Source organism: Oncorhynchus gorbuscha, linkage group LG18 (assembly GCF_021184085.1).
Source record: "Oncorhynchus gorbuscha isolate QuinsamMale2020 ecotype Even-year linkage group LG18, OgorEven_v1.0, whole genome shotgun sequence".
Classification (NCBI taxonomy): domain Eukaryota; kingdom Metazoa; phylum Chordata; class Actinopteri; order Salmoniformes; family Salmonidae; genus Oncorhynchus; species Oncorhynchus gorbuscha.
In genome coordinates this window covers 33,141,375-33,168,105 of record NC_060190.1, presented here as the reverse complement: position 1 = coordinate 33,168,105, position 26,731 = coordinate 33,141,375, and the positions used below count along the sequence as shown (strand labels likewise).

General features: G+C 43.5%; 1 protein-coding gene across 1 annotated transcript; it reads right to left on the bottom strand.

Moving 5' to 3' along the window:
- Positions 1 to 15,292: 15,292 nt before the first annotated feature.
- Positions 15,293 to 25,527, bottom strand: LOC124003263 (14-3-3 protein beta/alpha-1-like). The gene is made up of 6 exons (XM_046311359.1): positions 25,370 to 25,527; positions 19,613 to 19,913; positions 19,161 to 19,284; positions 18,597 to 18,760; positions 17,190 to 17,285; positions 15,293 to 17,056 (listed from the first exon to the last, which is right to left on the bottom strand). Exons 2-6 carry the CDS (start codon positions 19,904 to 19,906, stop codon positions 17,000 to 17,002), a joined length of 735 nt encoding a protein of 244 aa, XP_046167315.1. The 5' UTR covers positions 19,907 to 19,913; positions 25,370 to 25,527; the 3' UTR covers positions 15,293 to 16,999.
- Between the last annotated feature and the right edge of the window lie 1,204 nt (positions 25,528 to 26,731).

Genomic DNA, 26,731 nt, shown 5'->3' with positions numbered 1-26,731 from the left:
ACGTGCATGTTTATAAATAATTCAAAGAAGCAATTTCATAAATTCATCAAGTGCGGCGTCTGGATGCTCATTAATCAGACCAACAAATATTTTTAAAGTCATCCACATAAGAGTCACAGCAAAATCTTTTGTATGATCTTTATACACTATTTTAGGCCCAGCTGTTGGAACTTTGGCTTTCCTGGATATAGGCACTATATTGTGGATCACTGCATCCAATGGGTACAGATACAGCTTTAGAACCAAGTTCTACAGTACTTATCATACCAGTCTATGGACAAGATATGATAACAATCCATGTGTTGCTTTTACCTGGCCACTGTTTCTAATGCTAACTTTTTAGCATTTGTGGCACAAATCCACTGCAAGTCAATGGTACCTACTGTGCATTCGGAAAGTATTCAGACCCTTTGACTTTTTCCACATTTTGTTACATTACAACCTATTGTTTCTTTTCCTCAATCTACACACAATACCCCACAATAAAACATTTACAGAATGATCACATTTACATAGGTATTCAGACCCTTTATTCAGAACTTAGTTGAAGTACCTTTGGCAGCAATTACAGCCTAGAGTCTTCTTGGGTATGACAGTACAAGCTTGGCACACCTGTATTTGGGGAGTTTCTTCCATTCTTCTCTGCAGATCCTCTCAAACTGTTGTCAGGTTGAATGGGGAGCATCACTGCACAACTATTTTCAGGTCTCTCCAGAGATGTTCGATCAGGTTCATGTGCGGGCTCTGGCTAGGCCACTCAAGGACATTGAGAATTGTCCCGAAGCCATTCCTGCGTTGTCTTGGCTGTGTGCTTAGGGTCGTTGTCCTGTTGGAAGGTGAACCTTTGCACCAGCCTGAGGTCCTGAGAGCTCTGGAGCAGGTTTTCATCAAGGATCTCTCTGTGCTTAGGTCTGTTTATCTTTCCCTCGATCCTCCCAGTGCCTGCTGCTGAAAAACATCCCCATAGCACGATGATGCCACTAACCTGGCTTCACCATAGGGGTGGTGCCAGGTTTCCTCCAGGCGTTACGCTTGGCATTGAGGCCAAAGAGTTCAATATTGGTTTCATCAGACCAGAGAATCGTGTTTCTCATAGTCTGAGAGTCTTTAGTTAGTTGCCTTTTGGCAAACTCCAAGTGGGCTGTCATGTGCCTTTTACTGAGTAGCTTCCGTCTGATTGGTGTAGTACAGCATAGATCGTTGTCCTTCTGAAAGGTTCTCCCATCTCCACAGAGGAGCTCTGTCAGAGTGACCATCGGGTTCTTGGTCATCTCTCTGACCAAGGTCCTTCTCCCCCGATTGCTCAGTTTGGCCGGGTGGCCAGCTCCAGGAAGAGTCTTGGTGGACAATTCCTTTGACCTCATTGCTTGGTTTTTGCTCGGACATGCACTGCCAACTGTAGGACCTTATATAGACAGGTGTGTGCCTTTCCAAATCATGTCCAATCAATTGAATATACCACAGGTGGACCCCGATCAAGTTGTAGAAACATGTCAAGGATATTCAAAGGGTCTGAATACTTATGTAAATAAGGTATGTTTTTTATTTGAAAAAAAATGCTAAAACCCCTTTTTTGCTTTGTCCTTATGGGTTATTGTTTGTAGATTGTGAATTGTTAGTTATTTAATTAATTTTTCCATTTTTAGAATAAGGCTGTAACGTAAGAAAAAGTCAAGGGATCTTGACTTACTTCTCCATGCACTGTAAATTAGCATTTTTGCCAAATCATCTTTAAGTATGTTCATTGAGTTACACAGTAAATGTTTTCATATTTTGGGATGATTTGTATGTGAAGCGTGAATATGCTAATATAGGCACCTATTTCTATTATGTTATCTATAGTACCTATATAAGTAAACTATCCTTTTAAGGTCATAGTTATCTTAAAATTGCATGGATATCTACAACAGACTATGTCCTTTTCATTGAGTCTTGGAAAGGAAGGCTAGACCAGAGGCAGATGGTTACCGAATTATACTGAATAAAAATACTGTATGCAGTGTACTCAATCACTTTTTATAGCTACTGTTTACAGGCCTCCTGGGCCATATACAGCGTTCCTCACTGAGTTCCCTGAATTCCTATCGGATCTTGTAGTCATTGTAGATAATATTCACATTTATGGTGACTTTAATATTCACATGGAAAAGTCCACCGACCCACTCCAAAAGGCTTTCGGAGCCATTATTGACTCAGTGGGTTTTGTCCAACATCTCTCGGGACCTACTCACTGCCACAGTCATACTCTTGACCCAGTTTTGTTCCATGGAATAAATGTTGTCATAATCCTGGACTATCGGACTACCATTTTATTACATTTGCAATTGCAACAAATAATCTGCTCAGACCCCAACCAAGGATCATCAAAAGTCGTGCAATAAATTCTCGGACAACCCAAAAATTCCTTGATGCCCTTCCAGACTCCCTCCGCCTACACAAGGACATCAGAGTACAAAAATCAGTTAACCACCTAACTGAGGAACTAAATTTAACCTTGCGCAATACCCTAGATGCAGTCGCACCCCTAAAAACCAAAAACATTTGTCATAAGAAACTAGCTCCCTGGTATACAGAAAATACCCGAGCTCTGATGCAAGCTTCCAAAAAATTGGAACGGATATGACGTCACACCAAACTGGAAGTCTTCCGACGAGCTTGGAAAGACAGTACCGTGCAGTATCAAAGAGCCCTCACTACTTCTCGATCATCCTATTTTTCCAATTTAACAGGGATAAATTCATGTACATTTTTGAGGAAAAGATCATGATCATTAGAAAGCAAATTACGGACTCCTCTTTAAATCTGCGTATTCCTCCGAAGCTCAGTTGTCCTGAGTCTGCACAACTCTGCCAGGACCTAGGATCAAGGGAGACACTCAAGTGTTTTAGTACTATATATCTTGACACAATGATGAAAATAATCATGGCCTCTAAACCTTCAAGCTCCATACTGGACCCTATTCCAACTAAACTATTGAAAGAGCTGCTTCCTGTGCTTGGCCCTCCTATGTTGCACATAATAAATGGAGCCTCTCTTGAAAAAACCTTGACCCAGAAAATATAAAAAACTATCGGCCTATATCGAATCTCCCATTCCTCAAAAAAAAAAATGAAAAAGGTGTTGCACAGCAACTCGCTGCCTTCCTGAAGACAAACAATGTATACAAAACGCTCCAGTCTGGTTTTAGACCCCATCATAGCACTGAGACTGCACTTGTGAAGGTGGTAAATGACCTTTTAATGGCATCAGACCGAGGTTTTGCATCTGTCCTCGTGCTCCTAGACCTTAGTGCTGCCTATGATACCATCGATCACCACATTCTTTTGGAAAGGTTGGAAACCCAAGTTGGTCTACACGGACAAGTTATGGCCTGGTTAAGATCTTATCTGTCGGAAAGATATCAGTTTGTGTCTGTGGATGGTTTGTCCTCTGACAAATCAACTGTAAATCTCGGTATTCCTCAAGGTTCCGTTTTAGGACCACTATTGTTTTCACTATATATTTTACCTCTTGGTGATGTCATTCGGAAACATAATGTTAACTTTCACTGCTATGCAGATGACACACATTTGTACATTTCGATTAAACATGGTGAAGCCCCAAAATTGCCCTCGTTGGAAGCCTGTGTTTCAGACATAAGGATGTGGATGGCTGCAAATGTTCTACTTTTAAACTCGGACAAAACAGAGATACTTGTTCTAGGTCCCAAGAAACAAAGAGATCTTCTGTTGAATTTGACAATTAATCTTGATGGTTGTACAGTCGTCTCAAATAAAACTGTGAAGGACCTCAGCATTACCCGGGACCCTGATTTATCTTTTGACGAACATATCAAGACTGTTTCAAGGACAGCTTTTTTCCATCTACGTAACATTGCAAAAATCTGAAACTTTCTGTTCAAAAATGATGCAGAAAAATGTATTAATTATTTTGTCACTTCTAGGTTAGACTACTGCAATGCTCTACTTTCTGGCTACCTGGATAAAGCACTAAATAAACTTCAGTTAGTGCTAAACACGGCTGCTAGAATCTTAACTAGAATCCAAAATTTGATCATATTACTCCAGTGCTAGCCTCTCTACACTGGCTTCTTGTTAAGGCAAGGGCTGATTTCAAGGTTTTACTGCTAACCTTTACAAAGCATTACATGGGCTTGCTTCTACCTATCTTTCCTGATTTGTTCCTGCCGTACATACCTACACGTACGCTACGGTCACAAGACGCAGGCCTCCTAATTGTCCCTAGAATTTCTAAGCAAACAGCTGGAGGCAGGGCTTTCTCTTATAGAACTCAATTTTTATGGAATGGTCTGCCTACCCATGTGAGAGACGCAGACTCGGGCTCAACTTTTAAATCTTTATTGAAGACTCATCTCTTCAGTGGGTCCTATGATTGAGTGTAGTCTGGCCAAGGAGTGTGAAGGTGAACGGAAAGGCACTGGAGCAAAGAACCGCCCTTGCTGTCTCTGCCTGGCCGGTTCCCCTCTTTCCACTGGGATTCTCTGCCTCTAACCCTATTACAGGGGCTGTGTCACTGGCTTACTGGTGCTCTTCCATGCCGTCCCTAGGAGGGGTGCGTCACTTGAGTGGGTTGAGTCACTGACGTGATCTTCCTGTCTGGGTTGGCGCCCCCCCTTGGGTTGTGCCGTGTTGGAGATCTTTGTGGGCTATACTCGGCCTTGTCTCAGGAAGATAAGTTGGTGGTTGAAGATGTCCCTCTAGTGGTGTGGGGGCTGTGCTTTGGCAAAGTGGGTGGGGTTATATCCTCCCTGTTTGGGGTTATATCCTGCCTGTTTGTCTCCCGACCCCTCCTGTCTCAGCCTCCAGTATTTATGCTGCAGTAGTTTATGTGTGAGGGGGCAATGGTCAGTCTGTTATATCTCCTGTCTTATCCGGTGTCCTGTGTGAATTTAAGATTGCTCTCTCTAATTCATTCTTTCTTTCTCTCTGAGGACCTGAGCCCTAGGACCATGCCTCAGGACTACCTGGCCTGATGACTTCTTACTACTGTCCCCAGTCCACCTGGCCGTGCTGCTGCTCCAGTTTCAACTGATTTGCCTGCGGCTATGGAACCCTGACCTGTTCACCGGACGTGCCACCTGTCCCAGACCTGCTGTCTTCAACTCTCTAGAGACAGCAGGAGCGGTAGAGATACTCTGAATCATCGGCTATGAAAAGCCAACTGATATTTACTCCTGAGGTGCTGACCTGTTGCACCCATGACAACCACTGTGATTATGAACATTTGAACATCTTGGCCATATTCTGTTATAATTTCCACCCCGCACAGCCAGAAGAGGACTGGCCACCCCTCATAAGCCTGCTTCTCTAGGTTTCTTCCTAGGTTCTGGCCACCGTGCTTCTACACCTGCATTGCTTGCTGTTTGGGGTTTTAGGCTGGGTTTCTGTACAGCACTTTGAGATATCAGACATTTACATTTACATTTAAGTCATTTAGCAGACGCTCTTATCCAGAGCGACTTACAAATTGGTGCATTCACCTTATGACATCCAGTGGAACAGCCACTTTACAATAGTGCATCTAAATATTTTAAGGGGGGTGAGAAGGATTACTTTATCCTATCTTAGATATTCCTTAAAGAGGTGGGGTTTCAGGTGTCTCCGGAAGGTGGTGATTGACTCCGCTGTCCTGGCGTCGTGAGGGAGTTTGTTCCACCATTGGGGAGCCAGAGCAGCGAACAGTTTTGACTGGGCTGAGCAGGAACTGTACTTCCTCAGTGGTAGGGAGGCGAGCAGGCCAGAGGTGGATGAACGCAGTGCCCTTATTTGGGTGTAGGGCCTGATCAGAGCCTGGAGGTACTGAGGTGCCGTTCCCCTCACAGCTCCGTAGGCAAGCACCATGGTCTTGTAGCGGATGCGAGCTTCAACTGGAAGCCAGTGGAGAGAGCGGAGGAGCGGGGTGACGTGAGAGAACTTGGGAAGGTTGAACACTAGACGGGCTGCGGCGTTCTGGATGAGTTGTAGGGGTTTAATGGCACAGGCAGGGAGCCCAGCCAACAGCGAGTTGCAGTAATCCAGACGGGAGATAACAAGTGCCTGGATTAGGACCTGCGCCGCTTCCTGTGTGAGGCAGGGTCGTACTCTGCGGATGTTGTAAAGCATGAACCTACAGGAACGGGCCACCGCCTTGATGTTAGTTGAGAAAGACAGGGTGTTGTCCAGGATCACGCCAAGGTTCTTAGCGCTCTGGGAGGAGGACACAATGGAGTTGTCAACCGTGATGGCGAGATCATGGAACGGGCAGTCCTTCCCCGGGAGGAAGAGCAGCTCCGTCTTGCCGAAGTTCAGCTTGAGGTGGTGATCCGTCACCCACACTGATATGTCTGGAACGGTCATCAGAAGGGGGAAAGGAGAAGATTAATTGTGTGTCGTCTGCATAGCAATGATAGGAGAGACCATGTGAGGTTATGACAGAGCCAAGTGACTTGGTGTATAGCGAGAATAGGAGAGGGCCTAGAACAGAGCCCTGGGGGACACCAGTGGTGAGAGCGCGTGGTGAGGAGACAGATTCTCGCCACGCCACCTGGTAGGAGAGACCTGTCAGGTAGGACGCAATCCAAGCGTGGGCCGCGCCGGAGATGCCCAACTCGGAGAGGGTGGAGAGGAGGATCTGATGGTTCACAGTATCGAAGGCAGCCGATAGGTCTAGAAGGATGAGAGCAGAGGAGAGAGAGTTAGCTTTAGCGGTGCGGAGCGCCTCCGTGATACAGAGAAGAGCTGTCTCAGTTGAATGACTAGTCTTGAAACCTGACTGATTTGGATCAAGAAGGTCATTCTGAGAGAGATAGCGGGAGAGCTGACCAAGGACGGCACGTTCAAGAGTTTTGGAGAGAAAAGAAAGAAGGGATACTGGTCTGTAGTTGTTGACATCGGAGGGATCGAGTGTAGGTTTTTTCAGAAGGGGTGCAACTCTCGCTCTCTTGAAGACGGAAGGGACGTAGCCAGCGGTCAGGGATAAGTTGATGAGCGAGGTGAGGTAAGGGAGAAGGTCTCCGGAAATGGTCTGGAGAAGAGAGGAGGGGATAGGGTCGAGCGGGCAGGATGTTGGGCGGCCGGCCGTCACAAGACGCGAGATTTCATCTGGAGAGAGAGGGGAGAAAGAGGTCAGAGCACAGGGTAGGGCAGTGTGAGCAGAACCAGCGGTGTCGTTTGACTTAGCAAACGAGGATCGGATGTCGTCGACCTTCTTTTCAAAATGGTTGACGAAGTCATCTGCAGAGAGGGAGGAGGGGGAGGGGGAGGAGGATTCAGGAGGGAGGAGAAGGTGGCAATGAGCTTCCTAGGGTTAGAGGCAGATGCTTGGAATTTAGAGTGGTAGAAAGTGGCTTTAGCAGCAGAGACAGAGGAGGAAAATGTAGAGAGGAGGGAGTGAAAGGATGCCAGGTCCGCAGGGAGGCGAGTTTTCCTCCATTTCCGCTCGGCTGCCCGGAGCCCTGTTCTGTGAGCTCGCAATGAGTCGTCAAGCCACGGAGCGGGAGGGGAGGACCGAGCCGGCCTGGAAGATAGGGGACATAGAGAGTCAAAGGATGCAGAAAGGGAGGAGAGGAGGGTTGAGGAGGCAGAATCAGGAGATAGGTTGGAGAAGGTTTGAGCAGAGGGAAGAGATGATAGGATGGAAGAGGAGAGAGTAGCGGGGGAGAGAGAGCGAAGGTTGGGACGGCGCGATACCATCCGAGTAGGGGCAGTGTGGGAAGTGTTGGATGAGAGCGAGAGGGAAAAGGATACAAGGTAGTGGTCGGAGACTTGGAGGGGAGTTGCAATGAGGTTAGTGGAAGAACAGCATCTAGTAAGGATGAGGTCGAGCGTATTGCCTGCCTTGTGAGTAGCGGGGGAAGGTGAGAGGGTGAGGTCAAAAGAGGAGAGGAGTGGAAAGAAGGAGGCAGAGAGGAATGAGTCAAAGGTAGACGTGGGGAGGTTAAAGTCGCCCAGAACTGTGAGAGGTGAGCCGTCCTCAGGAAAGGAGCTTATCAAGGCATCAAGCTCATTGATGAACTCTCCGAGGGGACCTGGAGGGCGATAAATGATAAGGATGTTAAGCTTGAAAGGGCTGGTAACTGTGACAGCATGAAATTCAAAGGAGGCGATAGACAGATGGGTAAGGGGAGAAAGAGAGAATGACCACTTGGGAGAGATGAGGATCCCGATGCCACCACCCCGCTGACCAGAAGCTCTCGGGGTGTGCGAGAACACGTGGGCGGACGAAGAGAGAGCAGTAGGAGTAGCAGTGTTATCTGTGGTGATCCATGTTTCTGTCAGTGCCAAGAAGTCGAGGGACTGGAGGGAGGCATAGGCTGAGATGAACTCTGCCTTGTTGGCTGCAGACCGGCAGTTCCAGAGGCTACCGGAGACCTGGAACTCCACGTGGGTCGTGCGCGCTGGGACCACCAGATTAGGGTGGCAGCGGCCACGCGGTGTGGAGCTTTTGTATGGTCTGTGCAGAGAGGAGAGAACAGGGATAGACAGACACATAGTTGACAGGCTACAGAAGAGGCTACACTAATGCAAGGAGATTGGAATGACAAGTGGACTACACGTCTCGAATGTTCAGAAAGTTAAGCTTACGTAGCAAGAATCTTATTGACTAAAATGATTAAAATGATACAGTACTGCTGAAGTAGGCTAGCTGGCAGTGGCTGCGTTGTTGACACTACACTAATCAAGTCGTTCCGTTGAGTGTAATAGTTTCTACAGTGCTGCTATTCGGGTATTCAGTGCTGCTATCAGCTGATGTAAGAAGGGCTTTATAAATACATTTGATTTGATTTGTGAGGCCGGTTGGACATACTGCCAAATTCTCAAAATTGAAGTTGGAGGCAGCTTATGGTAGAGAAATTCACATTAAATGATCTTGCAACAGCTGTAGTGGACATTCCTGCAGTCAGAATGCCAATTGCACACTGCCTCAAAACTTGAAACACCTGTGGTATTGTGTTGTGTGACAAAACTGCACATTTTAGTGGCTTTTTATTGTCCCCAGCACAAGGTACACCTGTGTAATGATACTGTTTAATCAGCTTCTTGATATGCCACACCTGTCAGGTGGATGGATTATCTTGACAAAGGAGAAATGCTCACTAACAGGGATGTAACAAATTTGTGCGCAAAATTTGAGAGAAATTTGCTTTTCGTGCATATGTAACATTTCTGGGATATTTCATTTCAAATCAAAATCAAATCAAATTGATTTATATAGCCCTTCGTACATCAGCTGATATCTCAAAGTGCTGTACAGAAACCCAGCCTAAAACCCCAAACAGCAAACAATGCAGGTGTAAAAGCACGGTGGCTAGGAAAAACTCCCTAGAAAGGCCAAAACCTAGGAAGAAACCTAGAGAGGAACCGGGCTATGTGGGGTGGCCAGTCCTCTTCTGGCTGTGCCGGGTAGAGATTATAACAGAACATGACCAAGATGTTCAAATGTTCATAAATGACCAGCATGGTCAAATAATAATAAGGCAGAACAGTTGAAACTGGAGCAGCAGCACAGTCAGATGGACTGGGGACAGCAAGGAGCCATCATGTCAGGTAGTCCTGGGGCACGGTCCTAGGGCTCAGGTCCTCCGAGAGAGAGAAAGAAAGAGAGAATTAGAGAGAGCATATGTGGGGTGGCCAGTCCTCTTCTGGCTGTGCCAGGTGGAGATTATAACAGAACGTGGCCAAGATGTTCAAATGTTCATAAATGACCAGCATGGTTGAATAATAGTAAGGCAGAACAGTTGAAACTGGAGCAGGAGCATGGCCAGGTGGACTGGGGACAGCAAGGAGTCCTCATGTCAGGTAGTCCTGGGACATGGTCCTAGGGCCCAGGCCAGTTGAAACTGGAGCAGCAGCATGGCCAGGTGGACTGGGGACAGCAAGGAGTCATCATGTCAGGTAGTCCTGGGGCATGGTTCTAGGGCTCAGGTCCTCCGAGAGAGAGAAAGAAAGAGAGAAGGAGAGAATTAGAGAACGCACACTTAGATTTACACAGGACACCGAATAGGACAGGAGAAGTACTCCAGATAAACAAACTGACCCCAGCCCCCCGACACATAAACTACTGCAGCATAAATACTGGAGGCTGAGACAGGAGGGGTCAGGAGACACTGTGGCCCCATCCGAGGACACCCCCGGACAGGGCCAAACAGGAAGGATATAACCCCACCCACTTTGCCAAAGCACAGCCCCCACACCACTAGAGGGAAATCTTCAACCACCAACTTACCATCCTGAGACAAGGCCGAGTATAGCCCACAAAGATCTCCGACACGGTACAACCCAAGGGGTGGGGGGGAACCCAGACAGGCCGACCACAACAGTGAATCAACCCACCCAGGTGACGCACCCCCCCCAGGGACGGCACGAGAGAGCCCCAGCAAGCCAGTGACTCAGCCCCGTAACAGGGTTAGAGGCAGAGAATCCCAGTGGAAAAAGGGGAACCGGCCAGGCAGAGACAGCAAGGGCGGTTCGTTGCTCCAGAGCCTTTCCGTTCACCTTCCCACTCCTGGGCCAGACTACACTCAATCATATGACCCACTGAAGAGATGAGTCTTCAGTAAAGACTTAAAGGTTGAGACCGAGTTTGCGTCTCTGACATGGGTAGGCAGACCGTTCCATAAAAATGGAGCTCTATAGGAGAAAGCCCTGCCTCCAGCTGTTTGCTTAGAAATTCTAGGGACAATTAGGAGGCCTGCGTCTTGTGACCGTAGCGTACGTATAGGTATGTACGGCAGGACCAAATCAGAGAGGTAGGTAGGAGCAAGCCCATGTAATGCTTTGTAGGTTAGCAGTAAAACCTTGAAATCAGCCCTTGCTTTGACAGGAAGCCAGTGTAGAGAGGCTAGCACTGGAGTAATATGATCAAATTTTTTGGTTCTAGTCAGGATTCTAGCAGCCGTATTTAGCACTAACTGAAGTTTATTTAGTGCTTTATCCGGGTAGCCGGAAAATAGAGCATTGCAGTAGTCTAACCTAGAAGTGACAAAAGCATGGATTAATTTTTTTGCATCATTTTTGGACAGAAAGTTTCTGATTTTTGCAATGTTACGTAGATGGAAAAAAGCTGTCCTCGAAATGGTCTTGATATGTTCTTCAAAAGAGAGATCAGGGTCCAGAGTAACGCCGAGGTCCTTCACAGTTTTATTTGAGACGACTGTACAACCATTAAGATTAATTGTCAGATTCAACAGAAGATCTCTTTGTTTCTTGGGACCTAGAACAAGCATCTCTGTTTTGTCCGAGTTTAATAGTAGAAAGTTTGCAGCCATCCACTTCCTTATGTCTGAAACACATGCTTCTAGCGAGGGCAATTTTGGTGCTTCACCATGTTTCATTGAAATGTACAGCTGTGTGTCATCCGCATAGCAGTGAAAGTTTACATTATGTTTTCGAATAACATCCCCAAGAGGTAAAATATATAGTGAAAACAATAGTGGTCCTAAAACAGAACCTTGAGGAACACCGAAATGTACAGTTGATTTGTCAGAGGACAAACCATTCACAGAGACAAACTGATATCTTTCCGACAGATAAGACCTAAACCAGGCCAGAACATGTCCGTGTAGACCAATTTGGGTTTCAGTATAGTTGCATTTATGAGCATATTGAAACATATTACAATCTCTATCACCTGACATGTTGACAATTCTATCAGTAATGCATAATCTTTAGATGTAGTTATATGGCAGATTTCGATTTGGGAAACAAATGGGGGACAAATCAGAGACACTCATCCTCCCTGATAAAGACTGAATTAGATGATACCAGTTTTGAAACCAGTTGTTTTTCATTGTCTAGTTTTTGCTTCAATTACAGGATGTTTGAGCATATTTTTAAAATATTTTTGTTGTTGTGAATTTTACCCCTTTTTCGTGGTATCCAATTGTTTTTAGTAGCTACTACCTTGTCTCATTGCTACAACTCCCGTACCGGTTCGGGAGAGACGGATGTTGAAAGTCATGCGTCCTCCGATACACAACCCAACCAAGCCGCACTGCTTCTTAACACAGCATGCATCCAACCCAGAAGCCAGCCGCACCAATGTGTCGGACTAAACACCGTGCACCTTTTCACCGTGCAACCTTGGTTAGCGCACACATGCGCCCGGCCCGCCACAGGAGTCGCTGGTGTGCGATGAGACAAGGATATCCCTACCGGCCAAATCCTCTCTAACCCGGACGACGCTAGGCCAATTGTGCGTCGCCCCACGGACCTCCCAGTCGTGGCCGGTTACGACAGAGCCTGGGCGCAAACCCAGAGTCTCTGGTGGCACAGCTGGCGCTGCAATACAGCGCCCTTAACCACTGCGCCACCTGGGAGGCTTGAGCATATTTTTTGGTAAATGTATTTTTGGATTATCAATATTTTTATGTTTCAGCAATGTCATCTCAGTATATTTAAGCAATAAGGCACGATGGGTGTGGTATATGGCCAATATACCACGGCTAAGGGCTGTTCTTACACATGACGCAAAGCGTAAAATACCTATCCAGGCATTGTAAGTTCAGCAATGTCTGGGAAGAGGAACATCACCTTAGGCAATTAACATGAGCTGGTAGAAGTGGAAATGGCATTCCCACTCCCAGAAAGTGTTCAACAGCAACACAGGCATCCAAATGAGCAAGTATTTGAATAAAAAAACAACACAATTTGGACATTTTATAAAAACGGTTTAATGTCAAACTTCCTCAGATTCCCTTTGAAGAAGTTTCCTCTCAATGTCCCCTCCCCTGTGTGACATCTTGACCATTTCAATTCCAATGTATCTCAGATAACTAACATGATGTTCATCTTGTACAAAATGAACAGCAACCAGATTTTTTGTCTCAACCTGTCCGTATATTGCTGCGGTGCTCACTGATCCGTGTCTTGAGGCTTCTATGGGTATTCCCTATGTAAGACAGACCATAAGGACATTTCAACATGTAAATAACATTGGTGGACATGGCCTTTGATCTTTGTCCTGTGTGGGGGTGGATAAATGAGTTGCATTTGTACGTGAAGCTGCATTGAGACACATTTGTAATTACCCTCTAGAACCTTGTCCAAGACAGTTTCCCTTTTCTCTGGTGGCTAATCAGATTTAACCACAATGCCTCTCACAGTTGGGGGTCTTTTAAATACCATATGTGGGTGATATTTAAAAATGGGTTTCAATTGTGGGTCAGTATCAATAATGTACCAGTGCTTCCTGATAATGTCCTCAAATGGCTTCCCCAATGGTGAGTATTGGGTGAAGCATGATGGGACATGTTCTGCTTTTCCTTTAACTTTTTGTTGAAGGCTTTCCAACTGTTAGTCCTTCACAACGACCATTTGCATGTTTTACCCAATTGTCTTTGTACCCCCTTTCCTTAAACCGTTGTGTGAGGTCTGTGGTCTGTTTCTGATAAGAAGCATCAGAGCTGCGTATTCTTCTGATGCGACTGAATTGACTTATAGGGAGACTTTTAATAGGTGGATGTGGACGAAAGCTGTCACCTCTTAGGAGGGTATTCCTGTTTGTAGGTTACCTATAGAGATCTGTAGAGAGAAAACGGATTTGTGGTAGGTCATAGTTAATGGTGAAATTAAGGTGTTCATTCATAGACTTTAGATAAGCATGGAATTCCAAAAGTTCTTCCTGGGTCACTGTATATATCACGAAAATGTCATCCAAATATCTCAGAATTAAGAGAATATTGGAGGGGAAAGCATTAAGGTCTGAATTCAGCACCAGCTGTTTTTCAAACCTTCCTAGATATATGAATTAGGAGCCATAGTGTTCCCCATAAGCAGAAATGGAAAATTATAATATGGCCTACCAAATGTTGGATATTATAATTATTGCTAAATTAGGGGTGAAAGTAGCCTAAGCCAGTAGGCTATATGGTCCAGTACGGAGTATTCGCAAAGCAAATTATTATGGTGCAGGTAGCCTACTTTTTGAAGTGATATGTTTGACCATCAGATGAAAACATCACACAACACTTATAATATGCAAAGCTGAGCCTGCGCACACAGCGAAAAATAACAGTAAACAGTATAAGACATGCCACAGTATCCAGTCTAAAATCAGCATATTCCAGGCATCTTATCCGGGTTATTGTAAACGGATATGATGTTTATATCAACTCAAAAAGATAATACTTGATTATCCCAAGTAATAACAGGATATTGGTGTGCATTTAAGTGTGGTCAATATCTCAATGGGAAGCCCATCCTCCTATTTTCAGAACTGGGAGGCATTTCCTGAGGCTATTCAATCAACTTGGATATTTGGCAAACCTTTTGTTAAGGGAAATCGTTATTTTGTTGCACCATGTATCTTCATTGTGGCCAATGGGTGCACTTGAGGATATACAATGTATGACCAAAAGTATGTGGACTTCTGCTCGTCGAACATCTCATTCCAAAATCATGGGCATTAATATGGAGGTGGTCCCCCATTTGCTGCTATAACAGCCTCCACTCTTCTGGGAAGACTTTCTACTAGACGTTGGAACATTGCTGCTGGGACTTGCTTCCATTCAGCCACAAGAGCATTAGTGAGGTCGAGCACTGATGTTGAGCGATTAAGCCTGGCTCGAAGTCAGTGCTCCAATTCATCCCAAAGGTGTTCGATGCGGTTGAGGTCAGGGCTCTGTGCGGGCCAGTCAAGTTCTTCCACACCGATCTCGACAAACCATTTCTGTATGGACCTCCTTTTGTGCAAGGGGGCATTGTCATGCTGATACAGGAAAGGGCCTTCCCCAAACTTCAAAGGGTGTGGCTAAGATAGCCGAATCCACTCATTTCAAGGGGTGTTCAAATACTTTTGTATATATAGTGTAATGCCCTGATGCTTCATTTCAATTTTTATGTTGTGTGTAATAGTATATTTAAGCAATAATGCCCGAGGAGGTGTGACCGTGGTATTTCGCCCATATACCACAAACCCGAGGTGCCTTATTGCGATTATAAACTGGTTACCAACCTATTTAGAGAAGTAAAAATAAATGTTTTGTCATACCAGTGGTATACGGTCTGATATGCCACAGCTTTCACCCAATCAGCATCCAAGACCCAAACTACTTAGTTTAAAATATTCAAGAGCCCTTAGTAGACAGGAACAAATAAAAACAGGACGCCTGAGGAAAAGATTAGGCCTTCTGAGGTGGAATGCAATTTCTGTCAAATAAGTAGCCAATGTTTTAATTGGACATTAAATAACATTTTAATTCGTCATTAAATGAGGGTTTTCAACTGGTGTTTTAGGCAGCAACTCCGTCAGAGACACAAACCAGTGGGTATAAAAACAAAACAGGAACATTTGGAACTGATAAAACTTTTATTTCACTTTAAATTGTCTTTTACATTTCCTGATAACATGTAAGGTGAAACTAGAATTGTTTTAAAAGACATACACAAATGTTGTTTTACGTCAATAACCAGTTTTTTTTGTTTGTTTGTATTTTTTTTAATGCTAGTCTAAAATGTCACAACCACGTGCGCACTAAGCAATAAAACCGTCACAGAAGCAAACTTTAGGCAGAATACCGGTCAGTAAAAATAAAGCAATTGGAGATACCAGATATACAGACAGGCTCGGTTCCACATTCACTACTGCATTTCTTTTTTATATATATCAAGCGTAGAATAACTGCCATTTGCTCAGCTAAAAGGGGAGATTTTTCTTCAGTGCATGAAACATGGTCTTCAGCAAGACCGACTGAGACAGATCAATTCGACACCTAAGTGAATGTTATGGTGATGACAAGGTATTGTGACACTGAGTGAATTCAGCTACCTCTTAAGGGTCCTTGCACTACTCCAGAATCTAACCCGTCCACTGACCGCATTCCACTATAATATGGTCTCCTCTGGAGATACACAAAACAAAAGCATCAATGCCATCTCTGACTATGATAGACAACCTCCTTACACAACTTACATTAGGGGACTTGCTTACACACTCGTCGTGGGCAAAAGCATACATTCGCTTAGATATCATTTCATGAAGGAAACTGGTCAGTTTTGTACTGTCAGCATAAGGCTATCAAGATAGGCTCGAATAACCAAGACGTCAAAGTTCAACGCAAACGGCTTTAAGGTGTTTCTTTGCAAGCAGGTTAACATTTACATTTAAGACAGATTTATATTTACCGCAAACGTTTACAATTTACAGTTGAGCCAAAGAGTGAGTCATTATTACACAAAGCAAAAAGTAACATTTAAGAACAAACCAGGATCATTGTACTGATTTCAAACAGCACCTTGATGACAGCTGTTCAGGAGAATGGTCCAGGTTTGTTCAAGAAAGGTATATTGTCTTAATGTTAGGTTCTGATGGAATGTTATATTTTTTCTTGTTTATAACTGGACAGATGTGGAATGGCAAAACCTACAGTAGGGTCCCTTTTATTCATTTTAATTCCATATGCAAAATAAACAAACAATACACAGCAATACGCATGTTAGTCAGTGTCATAATAGAGCCCGTTATACCATTCTGTATGAGGTCACAGCAGAATTGCACTGCTACTCAAACCATACAGTCCTGAATTTTATTGTCCAGAATATGATTATGCGGAGAATAACTAAGCATCACAGTGTTTGTTGAAAATAAAACCGACAGTTTAATACATTTTCTGAGTCAAACCAGCAAATCGCAAGTACACTAGGAAAGCAAAAAAATGGATACTATAAATGCATAAACTTGCTAGGTGAAAGAACATATTTTTTTAAATGTTTGGAGGGAATCAAAAGGAAGGGAGGTGGAGGAGAGAATGGCCATGCCACTCAACTGGGCAATTTTATAATTTCTCTCTCCTCACAAAACAAGACTCGGCTTGTTAACAACTGAGTGTTACCCTGTTGCCTTGGAGCATATCGGAGAAAGGGCACAACTGGTAGGTCAGGTACAATTCATGCTGCTCGTCATACAGAAAGGAAGAGGCTGGATGGAGCGGGAATGTACGGGCTGTATATGTGTAAGAGAAGAGAGAAGGGTGTGGGTGGATTAACAGTGATGTGCAACGCCTTTAGTTCTCCCCCTCGCCGGCATCCCCCTCATCACCCTGGTTTTCTGATGTCCACAGCTGCAGAGGGAGAGAAAAACAAATCCAACCATTGAGTTCATTGGATTCAGACACTCGAGTTTTCAGTTCCAAAACTATTACGCATTTGAATGGCATTACATCGACAAGGCATGTATTGGCAGTAAGCACTTACAGTGAGGTTGTCCCTTAGTAGCTGCATGATCAGGGTGCTGTCTTTGTAAGAGTCCTCGTTCAAGGTGTCAAGCTCTGCGATTGCTTCGTCGAAAGCCTAGAGGGTAAACAGGCGTATGGAAGGGCGTAAAAAATGTGTTCTGAAAGACCCAGAATACAAAAACCTACAATGCCTCAAACATATTTTAAATGTAGTACCCCTAAAAAAGGGCTTACCAACTAACAAATCTTGGCATACCAGATGACAAAGCACCATCCATTAAAGTCTATTTTTGATTCAATATCTGGCAAATTCCAAAAGCACGAGCACCGGTGTTAAAGAGCAGGTTTCTGTCACGTACACTACATGACCAAAAGTATGTGGATACCTGGTCATCGAACATCTCATTTCATTAATATGGAGTTGCGCCCCCCCACGCTGCTAAAACAGCCTCCACTCTTCTAGGAAGGCTTTCCACTAGATGTTGGAACATCGCTGAGCATTAGTGAGGTCGGGCAATTAGGCCGGGCTCAAGGTGTTCGGTGAGGTTGAGGTCAGGGCTCTGTGCAGGCCAGTCAAGTTGTTCAACACAGATCTCGACAAACCATTTCTGTATGGACCTCGATTTGTTCACGGGGGCATTGTCATGCTGAAACAAGGAAAGGGCCTTCCCCAAACTGTTGCCACAACATTGGAAGCACAGAAACGTCTAGAATGTCAGTGTATGCTGTAGCATTAAGATTTTCCTTCACTGGAACTAAGGGGCTTAGCCCAAACCATGAAAAACAACCCCAGACCATTATTCCACCTCCACCAAACTTCACAGTTGGTACTATTCATTTGGGCAGGTAGCGTTTTCTTGGCATCCGCCAAAGCCAGGTTTGTCCGTTTGGAACTCAGTAGTGAGTGTTGCAACCGAGGACAGACAATTTTTTACCCTCTACGCGCTTCAGCGGTCCCATTCTGTGTGCTTCTTTGTCCTACCACTTTGCGGCTGAGCCACTGTTGCTCCTAGAAGTTTCCACTTCACAATAACAGCACTTGCAGTTGACCGGGGAAGCTCTAGAAGGGCAGAAATTTGACAAACTGACTTGTTGGAAAGGTTGCATCCTATGACAGTGCCACGTTGAAAGATACTAAGCTCTCCAGTAAGGCCATTCTACTGCCAATGTTTGTCTATGGGGATTGCATGGCTGTATGCTCAATTTTATACATCTGTCAGCAACTGGTGTGGATGAAATAGCGGAATCCACTCATTTGAAGGGGTGTCCACATACTTTTGTATCTATAGTGTAGCTGAGCAGGAGGGGCGTGGTTGTGCTCTGTATTGATTCGGTTAGGCCAGACTCATGCTGATCACACAGGCGCTGCTGTGTGATGGAGGAACGTGTGTTTGTGTGAGAGAGACAGTGTATAGCGGTGCCCCACCGCCTTCGCCAAACTGCAGGCCTGCTCGGGGGAGTTGAGGATCTCATAGTAGAAGACAGAGAAGTTGAGAGCGAGCCCCAGCCTGATGGGGTGTGTCGGCTGCATGTCCTTCTTGCTGATGTCAAAGGCCTCCTGGTAGGCCTGCTGGGAGTTCTCTACTGTGGCTGTGACAGAGGGAGAAGAGGTCTAATTAATTAACAGAATCATGCTTTTGTTGAAGTGAATTCATGTTTCATTTCACAGCCCATCTCCTGTATAATGGATACTGATTAAACATAGTCTAGATCTTCTAGGTTGCTAGATCGAATCCCCGAGCTGACAAGGTAAAAATCTGTCGTTCTGTCCCTGAACAAGGGACACCCACCGTAATTGCAAATAAGAATTTGTTCTCAACTGACTTGCCGAGTTGAATAAAGGTTAAATAAAAGAAATAAATGTACTATGAGGACATCAAATTGGAGGTTTTGCTTATTTCCATGAAAATCAGAGGTTGAAGAAAAGTAGCTGATTAACAAATATGGGTGACTCAGAAGCTTCCCCAATGAACAGAGATGATCAACTTACTCTTCTTTGATTCTCCAGATGCCACCTCAGACAGATATCTGTAGTAGTCCCCTTTCATTTTAAGGTAGAACACCTTGCTTTCTGCCTGAGTCGCATTGGCGATGAGGTAATTGTCGAGGAGTGCCTAAAACAGAAAAAAAGAGGGGTTGGTTGGGTGTCAGTTAACTCAAGTCCGCCCTTTCAACACACAGGACCAAACAAAAGATTAACCCAAAATATATTATGCTTTGTAACCTGTCTTTGGCGTCAAATCCATTCCAGCTCACAATCAGAATTCCTAATGAAAAATGCCTGTTGAGTATAGGGCATTCCCAAATTGCCTGAACTCTAAATGAACCGGACTATAAATTAATTGAAATAAAGCCCCAGTGTTACACCCATAACATCACGGGACCCTTCATTTAAGAGCAAGGGGGTCCCATATGGAGTAGCAAGCGGCCGCGCTCTCTCACCAGCACGTCCTTGCAGATGTCCTGCAGCTCGGCCTCAATCTTCTCGCGGTACTCGCGTGCCATTTGCTGCTTCTTCTCGTTGCCCTCGGTCTTCTGCTCGATGCTGGAGATGACGCGCCAGGAGGAGCGGCGCGCCCCCACCACGTTCTTGTAGGCCACCGACAGCAGGTTGCGCTCCTCGTTGGAGAGCTCGCCGCCCTGCTCCGTCACCGCCTTCATGGCCGCCGCCATGTCGTCATAGCGCTCGGCCTGCTCGGCCAGCTTAGCCTTCTGTACCAGGTCGTTCTTGTCCATGTCGAGGCTGCGAAAGGGCACAGAGTTGTGGTCATAGTCACAAGCAAGCAACATTGAGAATCAAGCAAGCAAGCATTGAAAATTTAGAAAATGCTGGGGTCATCGTCAAGTCGGTCAATTGACAATGAAATAAACTTGAGTAAACTTGCCTTTCAATGCTTTTTAATTTCAGTTTACTTCCCGATTGAATTTAAATGAAATTGACATCAACCCCGGAACAACTCTCTGGACATGCTATCGGGTTGTCTATATATCAGACATGAGGCTCTCCCTTAACAGAGTATGTACTAATATTTGGCCTAATTACTGATTATTCAATAAAAATAAAACAGATACAGAACATTATATGTCAACATAAAAAACCTTTCAGATACCACTCAGGAGTTACTCCCAAAGTTATTTCCTTAGGAGCCATACTTGTGAACTTTGTTTAAACCATTGGTCTAAAATGGCTAGCTGCTAGCTTTTCTCATAGGCGAACCTGGCCAAATTAACCAGCTGAGCAGATATTTATATCCGGTAACAAAATAACAACCAATCAGAGACCTTAAACAGTAGAGCCACCATCCAATTGCATTTGTTCCATTAGGCCACCAGAGGCAGATTGTTAAACAATTCTAATACTTGGTTTAATTTGTTACCTATGGTCTAAAATATTTTAGAACACCTACTCTTAATTTTTTACTATTTTCTACACTGTAGAATAATAGGGTAGACATCAAAACGATTAAATAACATATGGAATCATGTAGTAACCCCCAAAAAAGTGTATTCATATATTTTATATGAGATTCTTCAAAGTAGCCACTCTTTGCCTTGACCAGCTTGCACACTTGGCATTCTCAAACCATTGTTTGGGATGAGCATGACTGCAGACTGAAGGAAAAGCAGCCAACAAGTGCTCAGCATGTGTGGGAACTCCTCCTTGACAGTTGGAAAAGTATTCCAGGTGAATCTGGTTGAGAGAATGCCAAGAGTGTGCAAAGCTGTCAAGGCAAAGGGTGGTTATTTGAAGAATCTCATGATTCAATGTGTTATTTCATAGTTCTGATGTTTTCACTATTATTCTACAATGTAGAAAATAGTACAAATATAAGAAAAACCCTTGAATGAGTAGGTGTTCTAAAACTTTTGACCGGGAGTATACATGACCAAATTACATGTTTTTGCTCATCCATTTAACACACATCCATGTACTTTCACAAAAAAAGGCACATTATATAACACATTATATAACTTTGTATTGAGACATCGTGTGTTGTCAAATATAAGATTATTTTAAAGGAGGAAAGCCTCCACTGCTGGTCCTCGAGTGAAATAGTGCAAATGTGACGAAGTAGAGAATTCGAAATGCATATAAAACCTTGTATAATTAAGTGTACACATCTACGTAATTTCTGGTATACTCATTGTAGTGATGAACATTTCCGTACTACGCCTATCATATAGCCTGTGTTTCGGTCTGAGTGACTCCAAGATGCTCCTATCATATTATTAATTTACTAAGTGTTGCCTGCTCTTCAATTCACAATACAACCACAATTAGTGTAGGCCTAATAAATACTTTAAGTTTAGGCTACACTAAAGTTCCATATGCAATAGGTTATAGCAAGGAGGACACCATATGGTGTGAATGCGTGCAATGTTCAACCTATAGTAGGCTAGGCTATATCAACACCATTTTTGGATACGATACGCTAGCCAAGCTAAAAACACATCCGTGACAATGAAGAGAGCTCTATTGTTAGGCTATAGGCTAAGGCCAGTCAGTTAACAGCTTGTGTTGCAGGAAAGCATGATCAGATTGTGTCTTTTACTACATCGGCTTCATTCGTTTTTAAGCCAGGTTTCACCTCAGTGAATTCTTGGAGTAGCTGCGCCCTCTACTGGACACTCGGTGAACCTAGCCTGACCAGCCAATTTATCAGGGCCTAAAATAAACACCCCCGTTACCTGCCAAACGTGGGTAGACTTTGGCGTTGGCGGGTTAAATGTCTATTTCACCAGCCACGTTGGCGGGTGGTCAGGGCTCCACAGTGCGAGTATTTACCTCGCATTTGTGAATAGAAATAGTCAAGTATGATCACACTTATCTGCAGTAGCTGTTTTCAAAGTATTTCTGCCGTTGTGTTTCATAGCTGGTAAATTAATTGCACAAAGTCAAAAACAATAACCCACATTGCTTCTTACAAAGCATGCTCATCCGTTCGTTTGTGTTTTCTTGGTGAAATTTGTGTGAAAAAACATGTTGGCCAGTAAAAAAATCTGAGAGGCTGGTAGATTTTTAAAAATCTACCTGTCACAGTCGCTGGTGTACCAAAATGTAAATGTTATGCCCTGCCATTTACACGTGACAAGGACGGCTGGATTATTATTATAAAAACGTTGTAGGCAAGTATACACATCCATGCAGCCTCATATGCTAAGACATTATTAGGCCCTAGCAGTGTGTTTGTGAAAAAGGCTGACGAAATCGTAAATGTATCTTGCAGATGCTAAACTCTTTCAACTGTCGATCAAGTCCCATTGGGGATCTAGGCAGTTTTAGGCCATAATCTGAAGACCATCTTTAAAACAAGGGTTTTCCAAACTCAGTCCCTGTGTGCACATGCAGGTTTTTGCCCCAGCACTACACAACTGATTAAAATAATCAACTCATCATTAAACTTTGATTATTTGAATCAGCGGTGTAGTGCTAGAACAAAAACCTACAAGGAGGAATTTGGGAAACCCTGTAACAAATAACCATTATAGGAAATTAACCTTATCACTTCATTTAAATTTGAGGTGAAACACAGCTTACACCTAGAGCAAGGAATGTTTCTAATGCCCTAGACACCAATAGAAAATAACATGAAATGGTCCCAGTACTCAGTGACAACGCCGCAGGGGATCTTAGCTAGAGGTCGACCGACTTCAAATTTTCATAACAATTGGAAATCGGTGTTTTTGGACACCGATTTTGCCGTTATTTTTTGGTTCACCTTTATTTAACTAGGCAAGTCAGTTAAGAACACATTCTTATTTTCAATGACGGCCAAGGAACAGTGGGTTAACTGTCTCATTCAGGGGCAGAACGACAGATTTTTTCATTGTCAGCTCGGGGGATTCAATCTTGCAACTTTACAGTTAACTAGTCCAACGCTCTAACCACCTGATTACATTGCACTCCACGAGGAGCCTGCCTGTTACGCAAATGCAGTAGAAGCCAAGGTATGTTGCTAGCTAGCATTAAACTGATCTTATTAAAAACAATCAATCATAATCACTAGTTAAACTAGTAATATCATCAACCATGTGTAGTTATCTAGCGTGTCCTGCGTTGCACATAATCGATGCGGTGCATATCGTTGCTCCAATGTGTACCTAACCATAAACATCAATGCCGTTCTTAAAATCAATACACAGAAGTATATATATTTTTAAACCTGCATATTTAGCTAAAAGAAATCCAGGTTAGCAGACAATATTAACCAAGTGAAATTGTGTCACTTCTCTTGCGTTCATTGCACGCAGAGTCAGCGTATATGCAACAGTTTGGGCCACCTAATTTGCCAGAATTTAACGTAATTATGACATAACATTGAAGGTTGTGCAATGTAACAGGAATATTTAGACTTATGGATGCCACCCGTTAGATAAAATACTGAATGTCTGAGACTGAGAGGTGGTAGGCAGCAGCAGGCTCGTAAGCATTCATTCAAACAGCACTTCAGTGCATTTTGCCAGCAGCCCTTTGCTGTGCTTCAAGCATTGCACTGTTTATGACTTCAAGCCTATCAACACCCGAGATTCAGCAGGTGTAACCGATGTGAAATGGCTAGCTAGTTAGCGGGGTGCGCGCTAATAATGTTTCAAACGTCACTCACTCTGAGACTTGGAGTAGTTATTCCCCTTGCTCTGCATGAGTAACGCTGCTTCGAGGGTGGCTGTTGTCGTTGTGTACCTGGTTCGAGCCCAGGTAGGGGCGAGGAGAGGGGCGGAAGCTATACTGTTACACTGGCAATACTAAAGTGCCTATAAAAACATCCAATAGTCAATGATGAATGAAATACAAACGGTATAGAGAGAAATAGTCCTATAATTCCTATAATAACTACAACCTAAAACTTCTTAAATGGGAATATTGAAGACTCATGTTATAAGGAACCACCAGCTTTCATATGTTCTCATGTTCTGAGCAAGGAACTTAAACGTTAGCTTTCTTACATGGCACATATTGCACTTTTACGTTCCTCTCCAACATTTTGTTTTTGCATTATTTAAACCAAATTGAACATGTTTCATTATTTATTAGAGGCTAAATTGATTTTATTGATGTATTAAATTATGTTAAAATAAGTGTTCATTCAGTATTGTTGTAATTGTCATTATTACAAATAAATAAATAAATCGTCCGATTAATCGGCACTAGCTTTTTTTGGTCCTCCAATAATTGGTATCGGTATCTGCGTTGAAAAATCATGACCGGTCGACCTCTAATCTTAGCTATATTGTTTTACCCATATAATTAATAGGAATTATTGTTTAACCAATGTATTATTATGGCCATGTTAACTACACGCTTATTATGGCCGCTAAGTCAATTTTGTCACCTGCGTTAAGTTTATTTACAATGCCTGGAATACTATGACAGTATGGTATCCTAAAATACCAAGGCCAAACGTCTTAATTGCCACTGTATTAGTTATTATCGCTATAAAACCGATAACATGACAACCTGCTATTCTTTAATCACGGATTTAGCAATGGAACGTCCATTGCGGAAATACTGCAGCATTGCCCTATAAGATCCGTAGGCAACCTCATTGCTAAGGCGCTAGCTAGCGTGCTATATTCCTGTCCATTGAAGATGTTGGTAGTTGGCTAGCTACGCCCTCTGTCGCATTCCCTTGCGGAATTTTAAGATGGAGTGATACCGTTAGCAAACCAAGTAACGTTAGCTAGCGTAATTGAATGCTACCAATGAGTTGGATTTACTAAATGTCATTTTAATTCGTTATAAGCACCAGTTTTATGTTATTGTTCACGAATCGCAAAGGACTGTGTATTGCAGTCCAGTCACTTGTAAAATTTGCTGGATATAGCGTCAAGTTAGCATTAGCTTGCTAGCGCTGGTAAGATATCTTGATTTCACGACGACCAGGATGGGAACGTTAGCCTGGCAAAATGTGTTTTTCAGTCTCTATACACATTTCATTATGGACCTATTTTTGATTCATATATTCCATGGCAGATCTCCCCTATTGGCTTACAATAATCTAAATCCTGGCTAGTTTGTGAGCTCTAGTTCGCCATTCAATCACACGTCTCGGCCTAAGTCATTGTACCCAGCCCCAAACCACAATAGGCACCTTCCGCCATAGATAGCGATTTGAGCCATTGTTGGGTCATTATGGTGCCAAAATGCTCTACCTTACCCATGAAATAATACTAGAATCGACTTTATGCAAGTAAACTCACATTTAGACTGTATTTTGAATCTTGCTTTTTTTCTCTGAACGATGGGAGTATCAAGCTGTCCTCGGTTCGCTGCTCGGGATATTCAGGGCAGTACCACTTCCGCCTGCGCTGACACTTCCACTTCCGCTTCCTCTAAACCCCACCCTCCCCCGCCAGTATCTATGGTAACAGCACTCCGGGGTTTTCAGAGCGTTGTACAGGGTCGTTAACGTCATAAAGACTACGGGACTCACCATAGAATGACGTAAGTGGTCACCATAGTTACTGCAGAGAAGAAGGCGAAGCAAAACATGTTTTTTTAACCTTTGTTTGACTAGGCAAGTCAGTTAAGAACAACTTCTTATTTACAATGACGGCCTACACAAGAGGGATAACTGGGCCCAAAATCGTTAGTTTTTTTGGCTCACCAAGCGAGTAGTTTTTGTTTGGAGGTCAATAGTAGTGTCAAATTTTGCAATAAAAAAAATGTGTCTTATTTGCTACGTGTGGCATACTTGATATAAAGTTTCGTAACGATTAAGGTAGCTAAGAGGCAACTGAGAAAAAACACTTTGTATCAGACTTGTGCCTGATCGTCACTTACCACGAACACAAAGTCATAAACCCCGCCCATTTCTACAATCTCCCTTCTAAAATATGATTTTAAACCTAACACGAACCTTAACCTACACTGCTAACCGTATGCCTAACTTTTAAATTAAAAACCCAAAAGCACGTTGTTGTCATTCATTTTTCGATAGCCAATTTTGACTTTGTGGCTGTGATAACTAGTTTACATCATGTCGGAAACTCGTACCTCAGAGTTCAAGTGATTGTATATTATTTACATTTTATTGGTTTAACTTTTTTTTATTTAACCAGGTAGGCCAGTTGAGAACAAGTTCTCATTTACAACTGCGACCTGGCCAAGATAAAGCAAAGCAGTGTGACACAAACAACAACACAGAGCTACACATGGAATAAACAAACGTACAGTCAATAACACAATTGAAAAAAATCTATATACAGTGTTTGCAAATAAGGTAAGATTAGTGAGGTAAGGCAATAAATAGGCCGTGGTGGCGAAGTAATTACAATTTAGCAATTAACACGGGAGTGATACAAGCATTTCGCTACACTCGCATTAACATCTGCTGTGACAAATACAATTTGATTTGATAGATGTGCAGAAGATGAATGTGCAAGTAGAGATACTGGGATGCAAAGGAGCAAAAAAACAATATAGGGATGAGATAGTTGGATGGGCTATGTACAGGTGCAATGATCGGACAACTGATGCTTAAAGTTAGTGAGAGAGATATGAGTCTCTAGCTTCAGTGATTTTTGCAATTCGTTCCAGTCATTGGCAGCAGAGAACTGGAA

Coding starts and splice junctions, on each gene's coding strand:
- LOC124003263 (XM_046311359.1), bottom strand. CDS start 19,906: ATGGACAAGAACGACCTGGTACAGAAGGCTAAGCTGGCCGAGCAGGCC. Junction 19,285..19,612: donor ACATCTGCAAGGACGTGCTG/GTGAGAGAGCGC, acceptor TTTCTGTTTTAG/GCACTCCTCGACAATTACCT. Junction 17,286..18,596: donor CCTGCAGTTTGGCGAAGGCG/GTGGGGCACCGC, acceptor TTTACCCTCTAG/GCTTTCGACGAAGCAATCGC.